Below are 19,074 nucleotides of genomic sequence, written 5' to 3'. Positions count from 1 at the left end.
AACAACAACAACAACAACAAAAAGCGGCTGTGCCGCCCTAGGATTGGGCGGAATGCTGCACCGTAGAATCTGCCGCCCCAAGCACGAGCTTGCTCAGCTGGTGCCTGGAGCCGACCCTGTCCAGACCCTCAATCCTCTGCCGGTTGGAAACCACCTCTTTTCCAGCCGACATTGATTCCTGGCCAGTTTATCTCCATTTGTTCTTGTGCTAATGGTGTCCTTGAGCTTCAGCAGCTCTTCTCCCTCCCTGGGCCCCTCCCCGCAATGTATTCAGAGAGAGAGAGCAATCAGATCCCCTCTCGGCCTTTGTTTTGCCAGGCTAGACAAGACTAACTCTTAAGTTTCCACTTGTAAGACAGGCTCTTCGTTCCTCTGATCCATGAGGAGTTGAGTGACCATTGCTATTTGTCTCACTAGCATCTCCAGGCCCCAGTGGAAAGCAGAGCCCAGTTGTGCTAGGCACTGTACAAACACACACTAAGGTCCTGCATCCACACAAAAGTTGCCCTGCTTTAACTCTCTTGGTCTGGGTAAAGCATTACAACCTGCCTAGTTTGGATGCAGCCAGCCAGGGTAAATGTGTTTATACCAAGATAGCTCACAAGGGGAATAAGCTATAACGAGATAAAGCACCTTTATCCCAATATAATTGCATTGCAGTAGGGGGCTGTCCTAGTATAACTATACTGTAACAAAAGCCCATCCCTGACCAAAATAATTATACTGATACAATAAACGTATGTGTGGAGCAGTCTACAGGCCAAGCCTCCAAGAGCTCAGTCTAAATAGACACAGGGTGAGAGGGGAAACAGTGACAACAAGAGGGGAATGAACTTGCCCAAGGTCAGTGACAGAGCTGGGAATAGAACCAAGGAGTCCTGACTCCCAGCCTTCCCCTATGACCACTAGATCCTACTCCCTTCCCAGAACTGGGATAGAACCCAGGAATCCAACTCCCAGCTTCCCCTGCTCTAGCCCACTAGACCCCACTCCCCACCCAGAGCCTGGCCTAGAAGCCAGGAGTCCTGGTTGCCAGTTTCTCTGTGTCCTAGCCAGAGGGCCATGCTGCCTCCTACTATTGACTTTCAACACCTTATTCCTTCACAAACATCTCCTGTTCCCCTTTGATGCTAGCGCCACATGTAGGGTTGTAAACCCCTTGGGGCAGGGACTGAGCCACGCACTGCCTGTGGCATTACAGACCAATGCTGCATGCCCATAATCCTGTAGATGGACTGGAAAATCCACATCAATCCACACAGGGCTGGGAAAGGGAGAAAGTCCTTATTAACAAACAAAAGTTCTCTGTCACACAAGAGGCAGCTGGGGAGGAAAATACAGGCCAAGCTTATTGGGTAGAAGTCTCCTCTCTTCCCCTACCCCAGACTCTGCTGCTGCATAATCCCCTGCAGCAGGATGGAAAGTGGATTAAGATCTCTCATGGCAGGTCCCCCTCTGCCAGTGTCACAAACAATCTCCCTCTTCGGGAAGATGCCACAGCCAGCAGGAGGTTGCAAAACACCCACCTTGATTCGACTAGATCTGCCGTATTAACCCCTTGGCAACTGGCTCAGCCTGGAAGGGCCAGTTCTTGAGCCTTTGAACATGGAAGGATGTAGGGTTTGAGTTGTGGGGGGCCACGCAGGGTTTCAGAGCTGAAGGCCTGGAGTTTGGTGAGCTGTGGTGGGAGGAAGGAGTCCATCTCAGCTGGGGTAACACTATGGCAGAGTTCATGTGATCTCAGTAACTATAATAACCTTCCTCTGACCCACCTCATCAGGAAGAGCCGGTGCTGCCTATCCTTGGCTCAAGCTCTGCTGGTTACCTCTATGAGGCCACAGTTTCATAACCTCCTCTACTCCCACTGGGCCTCTCTTTTCCCCTCCAACAACCTCTTAGATTTCCAATCCCGGGACAACATTCCTACTGAGGTCAATGGACCCAGAGAAAGGAATATGGACAGGTGTGAATCCTTGCAGAGAGGTAGGGAAGCAGCTTTACAACCACTGACCTGTTGACATCTTGTAGGCCTTACTTAGGGAGAAGGGCTGGGAACTCAGAAAGGGATCTCCCCCTGCTCAGAAAGGAGGAAGACAGACAGCAGCTGTTTCCTTGGCTCTCATTAGAGACCTCAGGATGGGCATTTACTAAACTGTGGCCATGTGCATATAGACACCACAGTGATCAGACCCAGATGCTCAGGCTAGGTCTACACTACCTGCCTGAATCGGCGGGTAGAAATTGACCTCTCGGGGATCGATTTATCGCGTCCCATTGGGACACGACAATCGATCCCCGATTCGACGCTCTTACTCCACCAGCGGAGGTGGGAGTAAGCACCGTCGACGGGAAGCCGCAGAGGTCGATTTTGCCGCCGTCCCTACAGCGGGGTAAGTCGGCTGCGATACGTCAAATTCAGCTATGCTATTCGCGTAGCTGAATCTGCTTATCTTAAATCGACACACACACACACCCCCCCCCCCCCGTAGTGAAGACCTGCCCTCAGTCACAAAAGCAGAGACTCCCTGGAACTAGCTCAGCCGGCTCTGAGCAGTTGCTCAGTTGCTGCTTGAGGCATGAGCACACACACACGCTGAGTCAGTGCAACGTACGTGTATCCCCAGGCTGATGACACACAGATCTGTAGACCCTAGGAGAGAGAACACAGCACTAGCAGCCTATTGCTACAGCCCTCCTCATTATAGTATCTCAACCATTAATGGAATTGATCTTCCCCCACCCTTGGGAGGCAAGAAGATATCCTCTCCATTTTACAGAGAAGGAAGCAAGGCACAAAGGTCGCATATGGCATCCACAGCTAAATCAGGAACAGAATCCAGACCTAAACCAGCGTGCTATTTACTGAACACTTTTCCTAGCTGCAGAGGCACCCCCTCTGCTATATGCATCCAACTCCGTATGACACTGCTAGCCTGCACAGCAGTACCTCTTAGGTTGCAGATACTTGCTAAAGCCCTGGATTGTCCATGAAAGAACATCATCCCTACCTCTCCACCTGCAAAGGTCCATGCAGCGTGAACACACACGCACATGTGCACACACAGCTATTAATGCAGGAAACTTACACCTCACTTTCATGATTCTGCATTTCTGAGGCTCATAACTTACAAGAGCACCAGGGAAAGAAAACTACAGGCTCTTTATTTAAGGAAAGAAGCATGGACCAGTGGCTCAGGCACAGGCCTAAGACTTAGGACACCGGGATTATATCAGAAGGGGTACATCAGAAGCAGGAAGCTTGCTAATCAACCAGTGGGGCCACTGGACGATCGAGATGCTAAAGGAGCACTCAAGGATGATAAGGCCATTGTGAAGAAACTAAATGAATTATTTGCATCGGTCTTCATGGCTGAGGTTGTGAGGGAGATTCCCAAACCTGAACCATTCTTTTTAGGTGACAAATCTGAGGAACTGTCCCAGATTGAGATGTCATTAGAGGAGGTTTTGGAACAAATTGATAAACTAAACAGTAATAAGTCATCAGGATCAGATGGAATTCACCCAAAAGTTCTGAAGGAACTCCAATGTGAAATTGCAGAACTACTAATAGTAGTCTGTAACCTATCATTTAAATCAGCTTCTGTACCAAATGACTGGAGGACAGCTAATGTGAGGCCAATTTTTAAAAATGCTCCAGAGGTGATCCTGGTAATTACAGGACAGTAAGCCTCACTTCAGTACCAGGCAAACTGGTTGAAACTATAGTAAAGAACAAAACTGTCAGACACATAGATTAACATAATTTGTTGGGGAAGAGTCAACATTTGTAAAGGGAAATCATGCCTCACCAATCTACTAGAATTCTTTGAGGGGATCAACAAGCATGTGGACAAGGGGGATCCAGTGGATATAGTGTACTTAGATTTTCAGAAAGCCTGTGACAAGGTCCCTCACGAAAGGCTCTTAAGCAAAGTAAGCTGTCATGGGATAAGAGGGAAGGTCCTCTCATGAATTGGTAACTGGTTAAAGATAGGAAACAAAGGATAGGAATAAATAGTCAGTTTTCAGAATGGAGAGAGGTAAATAGTGGTGTCCCCCAAGGGTCTGTACTGGGACCAGTCCTATTCAACATATTCATAAACGATCTGGAAAAAGGGATAAACAGTGAGGTGGCAAAATTTGCAGATGATACAAAACTACTCAAGATAGTTCAGTCCCAGGCAGACTGCGAAGAGCTATAAAAGGATCTCTCAAAACTGGGTGACTGGGCAACAAAATGGCAGATGAAATTCAATGTTGATAAATGCAAAGTAATGCACATTGGAAAACATAATCCCAACTATACATATAAAATGATGGGGTCTAAATTAGCTGTTAGCACTTAAGAAAGAGATCTTGGAGTCACTGTGGATAGTTCTCTGAAAACATCCACTCAATGTGCAGCGGCAGTCAAAAAAGTGAACAGAATGTTTGAAATCCTTACGAAAGGGATACATAAGACAGAAAATATCATATTTCCTCTATATAAATCCATGGTATGCCCACATCTTGAATACTGTGTGCAGATGTGGTTGCCCCATCTCAAAAAAGATATATTGGAATTGGAAAAGGTTCAGAAAAGGGGCAACAAAAATTATTAGGGGTATGGAATAGCTTCCGTATGAGGAGAGATTAATAATACTGGGACATTTCAGCTGGGAAAGAGACGACTAAAGGGGGATATGATTGAGATCTATACAATCATGACTGGCGTGGAGAAAGTAAATAAGGAAGTGTTATTTACTCCATCACATAACACAAGAACTAGGGGTCACCAAATGAAATTAATAGGCAGCAAGTTTAAAACAAACAAAAGGAAGTATTTCTTCACACAATGCACAGTCAGTCTGTGGAACTCTTTGCCAGAGGATGCTGTGAATGCCAACATTATAACAGAGTTAAAAAAAAGAACTAGATAAGTTCATGGAGGATAGTTCCATCAATGGCTATTAGCCAGGAAGGGCAGGGATGGTGTCTCTAACCTCTGTTTGCCAGAAGATGGGAATGGGCAACAGGGGATGGATCAATTGATGATTACCTGTTCTGTTCATTCCCTCTGGGGCACCTGGATTGGCCATTGTCGGAAGACAGGATACTGGGCTAGATGGATCGTTGGTCTGACCCAGTATGATTGTTCTTATGTTACCCCAGATCTGCCACTGACCGTGGGCAAGTTCACACTTGATGCTTGTTTCCGCTCCTATCTGTTGTTCTTCTAGACTGTAAACTCTTTGGAGATAAGGACTCTCTCTCTCGTTCTCACTAAATGGCTATACCATGCCTAGCCCAATGGCATCCTGATCTCAGCTGGGATGTCTAAGAGCTACTGTCACGTTAATAATAATAAACTGGAGAGTTTTCTATGTCCCTTGTTGCTTTGCGAAGCTGTTGCACCAGCACAGTCCTCCATTCTGGAAGCTGCCACCTCTACATCAGCCTCAGGATGAGTGTTATGGTCTGTCCAGGCCTCTGTAATGTTTGTTTTACTAATGAGCTCGGATGCCTTAATGTTTGACATGCTGAGCTTAAGACACCTGATTTTTCAGAAAGCCCTGAGCACTTCTCTAGATGGCTAAGGTAGTTCTATGGCTCCATCACCAAAATATCTGAACACATCGCCTCAGGTATGTGGAAAAACATAAGAATCAGAGATTTTTGATACCACATGATTTTTATGGAGGGAATTTATGTCAGTAACTCCTCATTCACATGACCCCAAATTGGGACCACTAACCAAATCCTAGGCACTCATGAGGAACAGAAAATTTCAAGACAACCCAAATAAGCATGTGGATTTTAAAGCACTTAGAAAAGTTGTCTGTTAAAAACAAAACAAAACAAAAAAGCAGCCAGTGAGTGTATAATGTCCAGCCTGGCCAGGCCGAAGGAGACTGGACGGGTCAGTGGGCCATGTCATGGTCACCATCAAGGCCAGTGAGCCAGAGGATGATGGTGCAGTAAAGCAGGGCACAGATTGGGGGGTGAAGGAGGGGGGATGGATTTAGGTGGCTAGGGCAGTGAGGCTAGTACAAGGGCCTGGGGGGGGGTGATGTGTGAGTAGGAGGGTAACTGCTCACAGGGGTGATGGAGTTGTGCGTGCTGGGGGGGTGCAGGTTGAGGTCCAGTGGTGGAGAGGAATGGGAGACCTTTCTAGATCCTAATACCAGAGAAGATATACCCCCCCACACACGCACACAGAGAGGGAGGCCTATACTAGGGACCTGCCCTCAAAGCCAATGGGAGAAATGCCTCCACCCCCTGGCACCCTCCTCACACCCCATCCCCCAAAGTGACATCCCTGACCCCCACTGATCCCCCGTGTCCCCAGCAACCTAACTGATCCCCTCATTCCCACAGCTGAGCCCCCAAAGGACCCATCCACCCCCAGCGCCCCCGCCTGACCCTCTCAACTTAGCCTCACATCACTCCCCCCCCTGCCCGCACCGTGCGCGTATCCGCTCCCTCCATTACGCCGTCTCGTCCTAGTAACGCTCATTCCCGCCCAAGGGAGCCGCGGGAGCGCGCGCCGATCATCTCCTTCCGCGCGGGAGCGCGCGCCGACAGTCCTACGCCTCCAACTGTCTCGCAGCCCCCCGCCGCCCCCCGGTCCAGCCATCCAGGTCTGCCCCCCCCCCCATCCAGAGACAGCTTCCCAGTCCCACCCGTGTCCCCTCGCAGACAGCTCCGACCCCTCCTGAAAACCCCACAGCGCAGCCCCATAGCCAGACCCCTCGCAGACAGCCCTCGCTCCCCTAACCCCAGATCCAACCATCCAGGACTGATCACCTGGCCTCATCCAGCGCCTGCTCCCCCGCTGAATCCCCCCCATCCCAGCCCTTCACTGAACCCCCATGTCCCAGCCCTCAGCTACCCCCCAGTCTTGCTCCCATACTTCACAGTCTGCAGGACCAACCCCCAATTTATTCTACTCCAGACCCTAACTCCCAGCTCTACCCCCAGACCCAATAACACACACACCCGGCTCGACACGCACACACATTCCCCCCCCCCAAATTGGCCCAACCCTCCCTGCTTTCCAAGGGTAATAGAGATGGGGGGGGGGACAGGTCTGAAGTAGCTGGGATAGGGTTGGCACTGGGGTGGGAGGTTGCTGCTGGGATGTTACAGGAGGGGTTTACCCCTGCACTGAGCATTAGCTCTTATATAGTGTTTTATAAAGGAGGCAGTATCATTAGCCTCGCTTTACAGACGGTGAAACTGAGGCACCGGGAGGGGAAGTGACTTGTCTAAGATCACCGAGCAGACCAGTGGCCAACCCAAGGCTCCCAAATGTCAGTCCAGTGCCCTATCCCAATACTGGTGTTGGGTATTTGGGAGGGAAGGTTAGCACTGGGGTGAGTGGGAGGTAGCTGGGAGTTGGGATAGGGGGTTCCCATAGCATGGAAGTAAGGGAGCTGGGAGGGGGAAAGCCAGGCAGAGGGGGCTGAGCCTGAAGGAGGAGGGGTTGGCTGTGGGGCTTGTGAGTGCAGTGGGAGAGGGCTGGGTGCAGGGGTGGGGGTGGCTTGGCCTGCTCCTTCCTCACCATGCTGCCTCCATCCAAAAGGCTCAATTTAGTAACAGGCAGACGGAGCTGCCTGCAGCAGATCACATAACACGCTGTGCTGCAAACCCTTGTTCACTCCCACCAGCTCCCATCTGCAGCCCACCGCACTAGCCCATGCCGTGCCATGGCTTCCTCAGGACTCTGGGCCCTGGATTATGAGGTCTATGGGGACGTACAAGGTAAGTGTGTTGCATTTTGCACTGTTGCCCGGCTGCACTGACTTTGTTGCAAATGGAGAGGATCGTTCTCCTGCTGGCTCTAGCCAGGGATGCTGCAAATAACCCATGAAAGGAGAGTAAATCTCACTACAGCAGGACAGCTGCTACCATGCAGCAGGGCTGGGAGGGTTTCAGTGAGCCCCAACTGAGCTGATTAAAGCCAGTTCCCCAGGGATAGGGAACAGGGAGCAATTCCAGACATGTCATCTTGAGCGATGTTTTGTAGAGATATTTCTCAGCATGGGAGTGAGGTTGTCTCCCTCTGTCCAGCTCTGGGCAGACCTCACCTGGGCTACTATTCTGAGATTGGGGCCCCTCAGTAGAAGAAAACAGAGATTTCATCCATTGCACATTGTAAAACCCCTCAATAAAGCTCTTTCAGGCAGGAAGGAGTGGCGTCTAGTGGGTTGAAGCAGGAGCGCAGGGGCTAAGAGTCAGGATTTCTGGGTTCTAGACCCAGCTCTTGGGAAAGGAGCAGGGTCTAGTGGTTAGAGCAGGGGAGATTGGAGTCAGGACTCCTGGGTTCTATTCTTTGCTCTGGGAGGGAGAAAAGTGTCATGACTGAATCACAGGATTGGTAGTCCAGATTCTAGCGTTTTCTTCCTAGCTCTGCCACTGATTTGGTGGGCAGCCTTTGGCAACTCACTGTGCTTCACTGATACATTGGATGCTGTGAGTCCATTCATGTCTTAGCCGGATGCAGGAAACACTGTGTGAGGTTCTGGGACCTGGGTGCTGTAGGCGGTCCGACTGAATGATCACAATAGTCACTCCTGGCCTCAGAACTGATGGAGTTTTCTTTACACCTGGACTGAGCCTTGGTGTAAATTAGATGATGCCAGGGCCTAGTGCAGAGGTAGGCAAACTACGGCCCCTGGGACCTTCCTGCCTGGCCCCTGAGCTCCTGCCCAGGAGGCTAGCCCCCGGCCCCTCACCTCCTGTTCCCCCTCCTCCGCAGCCTCAGTTCACCCCGCTGCAATGCTCTGGGCAGTGGGCTGCAAGCTCCTGGGGCAGCGCAGCTGCAGAGCCGGGGCCTGACCCGGTACTCTGTGCTGCACGGTGGCGTGGCTGGCTCCAACCGGGCGGCGTGGCTGTAGCGTTGCCAGCCACCAGTGCTCCAGGCAGCATGGTAAGGGGGCAGGGAGCAGGGGAGGTTGGATAGAGGGCAGGGGAGTTCGGGGTGGTCGTCAGGGGGCGGGGGTGTGGATAGGGGTTGGAGCAGTCAGAGGGTGGGGAACATGGGGGCAGGGGTTCCAGGGGGGCAGTCAGGAAGGGGTGGTTGGATGGGGCGGCAGGGGGCAGTCAGGGGCATGGGTTCTGGGGGTGGTCAGGGGACAGGGAGAAGAGGTGGTTGGATGGGGCAGAGGTCCTGGGGGAGCAGTCAGGAATGAAAGGAAGAGTTGGATAGGGTGGCATGGGGCAGTCAGGGTCGGGGATTCTGGGGGCTGTCAGGGGACAGGGAACGGGGGGGTTGGATGGGGCAGGAGTCCCGGGGGACCATCAGGGGGTGAGAAGCAGGAGGGGTCGGATAGGGGGCAGGGCCGGACCACGCCTGGCTGTTTGGGGAGGCACAGCCTCCGCTAACTGGCCCTCCATACAATTTTGGAAACCCGATGCAACCCTCAGGCCAAAAAGTTTGCCTGCCGCTGGCCTACTGTTTCATTTCCATTCATACCTCAGATGCTGAAGTAAATTTCACATGCTGTGGAGTTGTGGGCTCATTGGGCACCTTTGGAACTCATTGCCACAGGAGCTAAAGCACTGAGCAGAAGCCAAACAAGGATAGGATGTTCCTGTGGATAACAGGAATATCCAGAGTTAGAGCAGTAAATCTTACAAACCAAACAAGGCTGTGGCAAGGACAGACACCATCATACTCCAGGGCATGAGCTAATGAAGGGTCAGGCGGGGACTTCCCCAGGAGGCAGGTTATTTCAGCACGGCAGGGTTTTCTGCACTTTCCTCTGAGCAGCTGGTGCTGGCCAGTGCCAGGATCCCAGGATAGATGGTTCCTGACCTGGTCCAAGCTGGCGATTCCTACATGATTAAGAAGCAGAGCTGGCATTTAATGCCCAGCATTTGCTGTCTATTTGCAACTGACTCATCTTTTCTTTCTTCCCGCCAGGTGTCTTCTTTAGAAAGGTAAGGGGGGGTGTGTAAGCGGGCGTGGGGGGAGCCAGCTTTTAGAGCACAGCCCATCGGAGGGGACAGCATGCTGGGTCGCATGGCACTGTCTCTTGACTCCCAAATGCCCCTAGTCCAGACTCTCCTTCCCAAGCCAGGGTGAGGCAGCTGCAGGCAGGGAGGAGGAGCCAACCTAGTTGGATGCCCTAAGGGCCTGTGTTACCAAACAGGAGCTGCTATCAGGGCCTCCAGGCCAGCAGTAATATTGGAGATGGTAGCCAACATCTGGAGCTGCTTGCTGGAGAGGACGGTCCAAGGCAGAAGGGGACCAGATGAAGTCTTGGGCCTGCAGATGCAGGGGGCAGTTTAGAGGAGAAAGGTCTCTGGTGACAGAGCATCATGTGCAGGGAGAGGAGAACTCCCTGACTTATCAGCATGCGCACCTCGATGGCCAGCAACCCACGCTACGAGAAGTTTTGAAAGGCCCCGGTGTGGTTTCTCAGGAGCTTAGTGCAGTGAAAACAAGTGCTGGACCTCCCTCCGCCGGCTACCTTGCCTCCCCCTGGGCACTGAGTTTGGCTGGTGCAGACCTCCCTTGGAAAGACTTTTTCATTCAGTGCATGGTTAGACTATGGAACTCACTGCTACTTGATCTTATTGAAGTCTAGAGCTGAGCAGGGTTCACAAAAGGACTGGCCATGTGTAATGAGAACATCCAGAGTTAATATAGTAAATACTAACTAAGAGACAAGAGTCTGAGAGAGATTTAAACCCACATGCTTCAGGGCATGAGCCAATTTATAACTGTTGGGGTCAGGAAGGAATTTCCCCTGGGAACAGAGATCTTGCAGCTTCCTCAGAGCCGCAGGGACTGGGCTGCTGCTGGAGATGGGATACTGGGCAACATGGGCCCCTGTTATGATCCAATCCTATGCAGTCATTTGCTGCACCCCTATCAAACAGTGAAGAGTCTCTTTCAATCTATCACCTTCCATCTCTTTTTCAAAATATTAATGATAATAAATAGCATTTTGGATGAGATGCCAGGTTAAGGAAGGAAGGTTTTTGAGCCATTTACCATTTTAAAAAAAACCATATGTGTGGTGGTGGCGCAAATATGGGGAAAGGGAATTATTCTAATCTGTGTACACAACGAAGCAAATCTCTAATCTCTTTCCAATATTTACTAGAGAAAAGGCCAGTGGGTATAACTGAAGTGTGGATCAGGTGGATGGAGCCAAATCCATACTGCCTGTAAGCCCAACCCTCTTCCTTTTTGAAGCAGGGCTGATCAGAGCCATAGATTCTAGGACTGGAAGGGCCTTCGAGAGGTCATCGAGTCCAGTCCCCTGCCTGCATGGCAGGACCAAATACTGTCTAGACCATCCCTGATAGACATTTATCTAACCTACTCTTAAATATCTCCAGAGATGGAGATTCCACAACCTTCCTAGGCAATTTATTCCAGTGTTTAACCACCCTGACAGTTAGGAACTTTTTCCTGATGTCCAACCTAGGCCTCCCTTGCTGCAGTTTAAGCCCATTGCTTCTTGTTCTATCCTTAGAGGCTAAGGTGAACAAGTTTTCTCCCTCCTCCTTATGACACCCTTTTAGATACCTGAAAACTGCTAACATGTCCCCTCTCAGTCTTCTCTTTTCCAAACTAAACAAACCCAATTCTTTCAGCCTTCCTTCATAGGTCATGTTCTCAAGACCTTTAATCATTCTTGTTGCTCTTCTCTGGACCCTTTCCAATTTCTCCACATCTTTCTTGAAATGCGGTGCCCTGAACTGGACACAATACTCCAGCTGAGGCCTAACCAGAGCAGAGTAGAGCGGAAGAATGACTTCTCGTGTCTTGCTCACAACACACCTGTTAATACATCCCAGAATCATGTTTGCTTTTTTTGCAACAGCATCACACTGTTGACTCATATTTAGCTTGTGGTCCACTATAACCCCTAGATCCCTTTCTGCCATACTCCTTCCTAGACAGTCTCTTCCCATTCTGTATGTGTGAAACTGATTTTTTTTTCCTAAGTGGAGCACTTTGCATTTGTCTTTGTTAAACTTCATCCTGTTTAACTCAGACCATTTCTCCAATTTGTCCAGATCATTTTGAATTATGACCCTGTCCTCCAAAGCAGTTGCAATCCCTCCCAGTTTGGTATCATCTGCAAACTTAATAAGCGTACTTTCTATGCCAATATCTAAGTTGTTAATGAAGATATTGAACAGAGCCGGTCCCAAAACAGACCCCTGTGGAACCCCACTCGTTATGCTTTTCCAGCAGGATTGGGAACCATTAATAACAACTCTCTGAGTACGGTTATCCGGCCAGTTATGCACCCACCTTATAGTAGCCCCATCTAAATTGTATTTGCCTAGTTTATCGATAAGAATATCATGCGAGACCGTATCAAATGCCTTACTAAAGTCTAGGTATACCACATCCACAGCTTCTCCCTTATCCACAAGACTTGTTATCCTATCGAAGAAAGCTATCAGATTGGTTTGACATGATTTGTTCTTTACAAATCCATGCTGGCTGTTCCCTATCACCTTACCACCTTCCAAGTGTTTGCAGATGATTTCCTTAATTACTTGCTACATTATCTTCCCTGGCACAGAAGTTAAACTAACTGGTTTGTAGTTTCCTGGGTTGTTTTATTTCCCTTTTTATAGATGGGCACTATATTTTCCCTTTTCCAGTCTTCTGGAATCTCTCCCGTCTCCCATGATTTTCCAAAGATAATAGCTTGAGGCTCAGATACCTCCTCTATTAGCTCCATGAATACAGCCAGCCAGCCTAATTCTTGCCCTGAAACTTGGGATCCTGCAACGTGACTGGGTGGCCTCACTGTGTAGAATCAGGGCCAGATGCAGGCATAGGTGCATAGAGGGTTGTGCGTTGGGCTCCAGATACTGGAGCCATCTGATTGCAGTGGAATCTCAGGGCCATAAAAAGAAAAAAAGAAAGTTTCTGATGCTCCTGTTGGAAAGGCAAGCTTCAAAACATGCCCGAGATGTAGCCACTGCAGGAGAATCTGCCAGAGTCTGAGAAGACAACAGGTCTGAGGGGGAATTTCCCTGAGTGTAACTGACGCAGCAATGTCTGCCTGATTCTGCAGAGAGCCTGAGACAATAGCTTTAAAAGGGAGGAATGGCCCCATGCCTCTTGATGATGTACCTGCAAATCCCTTTCTCTGGTGTGCATCCATGCTGGATCACAATTTATATTGCCCAAAAGACTCTCTCATAATGTTAATGTTGCTTCCTGAACCTTGAACTGACTGCTGGGCCCAAGCTGATTGGTCCATGCTGATTGGATGAGCTCAGTTTTGGGGGACAAGCCTGATGGGGCATAACAATTTTCCAGACTTGGTGTGCGTGTGGATTTTAGAGCACTTTGAAATGTCGGCTCTTAACATGACAATTTGGTTTGATTGAACTCTGGCATAGTTAGCACTCCTCTGTGATCCAGCTATCATCATAGATCTCAGACACTGTGCTCTCTCGATCCTCCTGGCCTGCTCTAGCTACCTTTCTCCTAATATTCGGCTCTATCTACTGCATCCAGCTATCTCCCTAGATTCTAGTAATTTTAGATTCTCTCTGTCTCTAGCCGTCCATCCATCCATCCCCTCTCTCTCTCTCCATACACCCCCCCCTAGTCTATTTAGTGATCTATCTATCTCCATACACACCCCTCCACCTGTTTATCAGCTCATAGGAGGCTGGTTTATCTGTCTATAGGGACTGAATCGAGGCAGTAGATGGATAATCACAATGAGGCTCCAGGACAGGCACTTAGGACAGGCAGTTGTGAAGTGATTAACTTGTAGGGAGTGCCCTGTCTAATGCTGACTGTTCCTCCTCCCGCTGGTTCCCCTGGCTGGCAGCTGATACCCAAGCCAAGACAGGAATGTGGTTACCTCTCTGCAAAGGCATATGAAAAGCTGGAAGCCTTGCAGGAGGCAGGGAGAAAACCAAGCTTGTTCCACCCTCTCTGGGGTGGAAGCTCCCCCACGCAGACCTGATGATGATGGAATCCTTCCCCTCAGAGTTGCACTTCCACACGGTTATGCTGGGAGCTACATGGTGGCGGTGCACAGCCCAGGCTTTGCCATTCAGAGATCAGTCCACAGGGTGGGAGAGGCTGTATGCCAGGGACTGAGGCAAATGCCCATTCCGTTGGCTCCCGCAAGGCCTCGATAACCCTGTCTCTTCCTCTCCAGTACACAGAAGACCAGGGCAAGAAGCTAGGGGTGGTCGGCTGGGTGAAGAACACCCCCTATGGGACTGTGACTGGGCAGGTGCAAGGGCCCAAGGAGAAGATTGAGATCATGTAAGTATAAGCCCGGCTTCCTAGCTCACCAGTTGGTTCAGCGTTAAACGTGGGTGGTGCTCACCCTTCTGGGTATCAGAGCTGGGTGGGGTGGGGGTGTGAATAGCTGCCAGGCTCGGGGTTGGGGAGCTGGTATCACTCCAGCGTAAAGAGAAGGAAAAGGTTCCCAGGATGTAGAGAGATACGGAAAAGAATCCTCTTTGTGTTCCCCCAGCTCTTCCTTCACCCGTGTACATCAAACACAAGCTGCAAGTGTTGAAAGCCCTTTGTAGCATAGCTGAGCACCTGTCCCACCCGAAGAACTCCCAGCCTTTTCCACCCACCCACCAGTCAGCTTCTCTATGTAGATCGGGTTCCCCACTGTGCCAGGTGCGGCACACCTGCATCCAGCTGAGATCAAGTCCCCCATCACACCAAGTGCTGCCCAGACCTCCCTTGACTGAGATGAGGACGCCTCATGCCTGGCATTGCACAGACCCTCCTAACTGAGGGTCTTCTCTGTTGTGCTGGGTGCAGCACATGCCCTCCTGACTGAGATCAGACCCCCGTTGTACTGGGAGCCACGCAGACCGTTGTGCTGGGCATTGCACAGACCCCCTGACTGAGATCAGGTCCCTGTTTGTTATGGGCGCTGCGCAGACCCCCTAACTGAGATCGGAGCCCTGTTGTACTAGGCATCGCACAGATCCCTGATTGAGAACGGAGCCCTGTTGTACTGGAAGCCACACAGACCCTTGTACCAGCATTGCACAGGCCCCCAAACTGAGATCGGGGTCCCGTTATACTAGGTGCCGGAAAGACCCCCTGACTGAGATTGGGGCCCCATTGTGCAGGGTGCTGCATAGACAGTTAACTCCCCCCACACACACACACACACACACTTCAGTTTAAACAGACAAATGGTGGCAGTGGAAACAGGCACAGATTGGGGAAGGGGCTTGTCCAAGGTCAGTGGCAGTACTGGGAATAGAACCCAGGAATCCTAAGTCCCAGCATCCCGTCCACTGGGCCACGCTGCCTGTCTAAGAAGGGCTGTGAAAGTGCCCAATCCCGAGAGCTGACCTGACATTCCTGAGATCTCCAAGGTGGGGAACATCCCTTCATGCAGGAACAAAGCCGCTTCCAAAGACCTATGTTATCTCTGGCGCCTCCAGTGATCTGCAAGTCCAAGGTGTATGCCAGACTGCAGTGGGGAGCAAGTTTGATCCCCTCCCCTGCAGGAGGGAAGGGGTTAAACCCTAGGCCCAGGCAGCGGAATCATAGACTGTCACATTCCCCATTTGAAACCCTCCTGCCTCTAACTAGGGCAGTTCCCTCGGTGCTGCTGCCCTAGCCAATCAGTGGCTGGAAAATGTGGGCCTTGGCTCAGCCCCAATTAGCGTCCCCTCCGGAAGAGACAGAGAATTTGCCTGATTAATTTCTCTCTTCAGGGGCCGTAGAAACCTGCTTGCCCATCCCCCATCACCCGTGGCAACCGGGAAGGGCAGGCGGGGCAACTTCCGTAGCAACGGCTCCGTCACCTTCAGAGATATGACAACCAGAGGCAGTTTCCATAGCAACAAGTCCCCCTTCCATCACCTTCAACATTTGGAGACAGAGAGAGAAGTGGAACAGTTTCCATAGAAACCAGTCTCCCCCCATTTCCACCACCTTCAGGGCTTGAACAAATTGGGGCTGCTTCTGTAACAGCCAGTCTGCTTCATTCCCCCATCCCTTTTCACGAACGAGATAATGGGGGAAAGGCAGGGTCCATAGCAACTAGTCTCCCCTATCTTTGCTTCAGGTCCTGGAAGGAGATAAAAGAGAAGGCAGGTTCCACATGGACTTTACAGGCTGAACCTGTTTGTGTGGGATAATGGCTGGGAAAATGCCAGTTGTGTAAACAGGGAGCCAGGACTCCTGGGTTCTGTCCCTAGCTCTGGGAAAGGAGTGGTGTCTAATGATTAGAGCAGGGGGACTGTGTCTCCTAGGTTCTATTCCTGGTTCTGGGAGGGAACTGGAATGCTTTGGGAGCGGGGGAGGCTGCAACCCAGGACTCTGGGGTTCCATCCCTGGCTCTGGGAATGGAGTGGGATCCAGTGGTTAAAGCAGCGGGGCTGGGAGCCAGAGCTCTCCTTATGGATGCTTATGGATGCTCTTCCCCCCCACCCGCACAGGAAGAACTGGCTGCGCAATGTGGGGAGCCCCATGTCCCACATTGACCGGGCTGTCTTCTCCAATGAGAGGGAGATCTCCACTCTGGAATTCCCAAATTTCACCACCAAGTACTAGGAGGTGGGGCCAGGACCACAGCGACCCCTTACCCCTTCCTTGGGGAACCACATGACAGTGACCTCTGCTGGCTGGCTGCAGCTCCGGGGTGGAACGCAAGGACACCTGCATCCCAACCTGGCCATTGAGCATATCTTCCCCTGCTGCTCCCGGACGTCAGGGTGTGGGCCTGGCACCCGCCACATGGACCTGTGACTTCCTTTGCCAGCCTCTCACTAAACTCCCATTCCCCAACAGGGGCCCTACCCACAGAGCACCTGAAACCCCTACATTTGATGCCTGGCTCTGTGCATAAGGTCCCATCCTGTGACCTGAGCCCCATCCCACCCCTGCTTTGCACTAATACAAATGGCTGTACTGCCCCCCCACAGTATTTAATCCACCCCCACTGTGAAGAGGATGCTGCCTGTGCTTCCACCATAGCCCTCCCACCTGCATAGTGTATTTCTGCGGAGGGGCTCAGTAAAGATGACCTGAGAAAGCGAGAAGGTTGATGGCTGTGCTCTTGTGTTTGCTTCTTGGATGGGTGGGGTCAGCCTGGGTGGATTTTAAAGTACAAAACCAAAGGTAATGGTGTTTTTTGTTTGTTTGTTTTTTTAGTGTTTTTCACTTGTTTTTTTAACCTAGAAATAGCAGCATCATGCCTCATTTCCCCTTTCTCTGGGCTGGAGGCGACTCAGCAATGTGGCTTGGGCTGTCCCTGAGCCACTGAAGGAAGGGTCTGTGCTAACCACCCCATCCCACAGTGATGGGCTCAGTAGAAGATTAGAGATGGGCTGAGATTGCCCAGGGGTGAGCCTGAGCCTGAAATACTGCATCTAGTTCTGGGGGTCACATTTTTAAAAGGAAGGTGAGAAATGTAAGAGGGTGCAGAGAAGAGCCCCAACAATGATTCAAGGGTTGGAGAAAATGTCTGACAGCGAGAGATGTAAGGAGCTCAGTCTCTGTAGTTTATCAAAAAGAAGGTTGAGATGTGACTTGATGATGGTGCCTGAGGGCCTTCATGGGGAGAGGGTGCCAGGTACGAGGTGGGGGTTCTTTAGCCTCATGGGGAAAGAAAGACTGAACAAGAGCCGGTGGCTGCAAGCTACTGCCAGACACATTCCAGTGAGAAAAAAGGCACACATGTTTGCCAGAGAGAGTGATTAACCACTGGAACAAACTCCCAAGGGCAGGGGTGGAGTCTCCATCTCCAGTCCAGGCTGGCTGCCTTTCTGGAAAATGCTTCAGTCAAACACAAATGATTGGGCTCAATGCAGGGGATCTGGGGGACATTCTTCTGCCTGTGCTATGCAGGAGGGGCAGACTAGATGATTTAATGGTCCTGTCTGGCCTTGGATCTAAGTGACTGGACATTTTGGGGGGCTTAGTCTTTGGAATGCCCAATTCGAGACACCTCAAAGGGGCCTGATGCTCAGCGGGGAAGCAAAAATCAAGGCCCTTTAAGTCATGGCTAGTTGGGTACCAAAATGAGGAGTTACTTTGGAAAACTTGAGCCCAAGTGATTAACAGAGTACACTTTTCTGCCAAGTGTTTGCTGGTTTTTGAGTTAAATGGGTTTTTAACACAAACAAAAGGCATTCCACAAATTGGGTAAAGTCCTTCTTCCTCAAGAGCTCTGGCTTCACCGGTTTGGAGCCTGTGATGACATATTCTTATTGTTATGTGTAATATGGTAGTCCCAGATCAGATTGGGGGCCTCCACTCTGCCAGGTGCTGTACAGATCCCAACGGAGATCAGGGCCACTGTTGTGCCAGCTATTACACAGACCTCGACTGAAATTGGGCGCTCATGGTGCCAGGCACTGCACAGATGTCAACTGAGACTGGGGCCTCCATTGTGTGGGGTGCGGCACAGACCATGACTGCGGTCAGGACCCTGTCATGCCGGATCCTGCACAGACACACACTGAGAGACGTTCCCTGCCCCTGAGAGCTCAGTAGAAAACAAAAAGGGTAGTAGGGGAAACAGGCACAGGGAGGGGAAGAGAGTGGAGACTTGACCAAGGTGAGTGACAGATGTGGGAAGAAAACCCATGAGTGCTGGGTCCCAGCCCGCTGCACTGCACTCCCTCTTATGCCTTTAAGCACCAGGGAGCTGGATTGCAAGGATGCAAACTGGATCTCTTTGGCCAAACCCTGCTCCTGGCACTTGGGATGTGAGCACTGCTCCTGGGGAGGTGCCCCACACTCAGCTTCTGGCAGGTCAGACCTCTCACTCCCAACTGATGAGGCCTGACTGTGCCATGGCATTTGTGTAAACCCAAGCAGGGCTCACTCTGGATTAATCTTCAGCTCAGGATCCTGTCCTCACCTGACTGGGCAACTCTGGATATACACCAGGATTGATGAGAGCAGGATCGGGCCCATTTCCTGGAATGGGTGGGGGTTTCCTCATTCTGTGCTCTGATTCCCTGGGTGAGATGGGGCAGCCCAGCCCCCAATCACCCCCCCCCCTCAATCGTCTCCCAGTCCTATCTCCCTGTGTGTGACTGATGCGGGGAAGGCGCCCAATGGCTGTGCCTCGTGGCTGGGAGGCGGGCGTTTTT

General features: G+C 51.0%; 2 protein-coding genes across 5 annotated transcripts in view; one reads left to right on the top strand and one right to left on the bottom strand.

Annotated features, from left to right (window-relative positions):
• Positions 1–15,719, bottom strand: part of C7H11orf80 (chromosome 7 C11orf80 homolog) — a 60,610-nt gene extending 44,891 nt beyond the window's left edge. Inside the window, exon 1 of the mRNA XM_034777038.1 lies at positions 15,317–15,719. Within this exon, the coding sequence (XP_034632929.1) occupies positions 15,317–15,358 (42 nt within the window). The 5' untranslated portion in view covers positions 15,359–15,719. The remainder of the gene's footprint in view (positions 1–15,316) is intronic.
• LOC117880671 (acylphosphatase-2-like) lies at positions 6,511–17,017 on the top strand. 4 transcript variants are annotated; one of them, XM_034777037.1, is made up of 5 exons: positions 6,511–6,620; positions 7,650–7,743; positions 9,908–9,924; positions 14,145–14,254; positions 16,411–17,017. In XM_034777037.1, the coding sequence occupies exons 2-5, from the start codon at positions 7,689–7,691 to the stop codon at positions 16,523–16,525; spliced, it is 297 nt and encodes a 98-aa protein (XP_034632928.1). In that variant the 5' UTR covers positions 6,511–6,620; positions 7,650–7,688; the 3' UTR covers positions 16,526–17,017. The 4 variants fall into 4 exon arrangements, with proteins under 4 accessions (XP_034632928.1, XP_034632924.1, XP_034632925.1 ...); XM_034777033.1 differs by having other exon boundaries at positions 6,532–6,620; positions 7,565–7,743; XM_034777034.1 differs by lacking the exon at positions 9,908–9,924 and having other exon boundaries at positions 6,532–6,620; positions 7,565–7,743.
• The last annotated feature ends 2,057 nt before the right edge of the window (positions 17,018–19,074 follow it).

Source organism: Trachemys scripta, chromosome 7, assembly GCF_013100865.1.
Source record: "Trachemys scripta elegans isolate TJP31775 chromosome 7, CAS_Tse_1.0, whole genome shotgun sequence".
Lineage (NCBI taxonomy): Eukaryota > Metazoa > Chordata > Testudines > Emydidae > Trachemys > Trachemys scripta.
The sequence above is the reverse complement of the archived record's forward strand: the minus strand, read 5'-3'. Positions and strand labels throughout refer to the sequence as shown.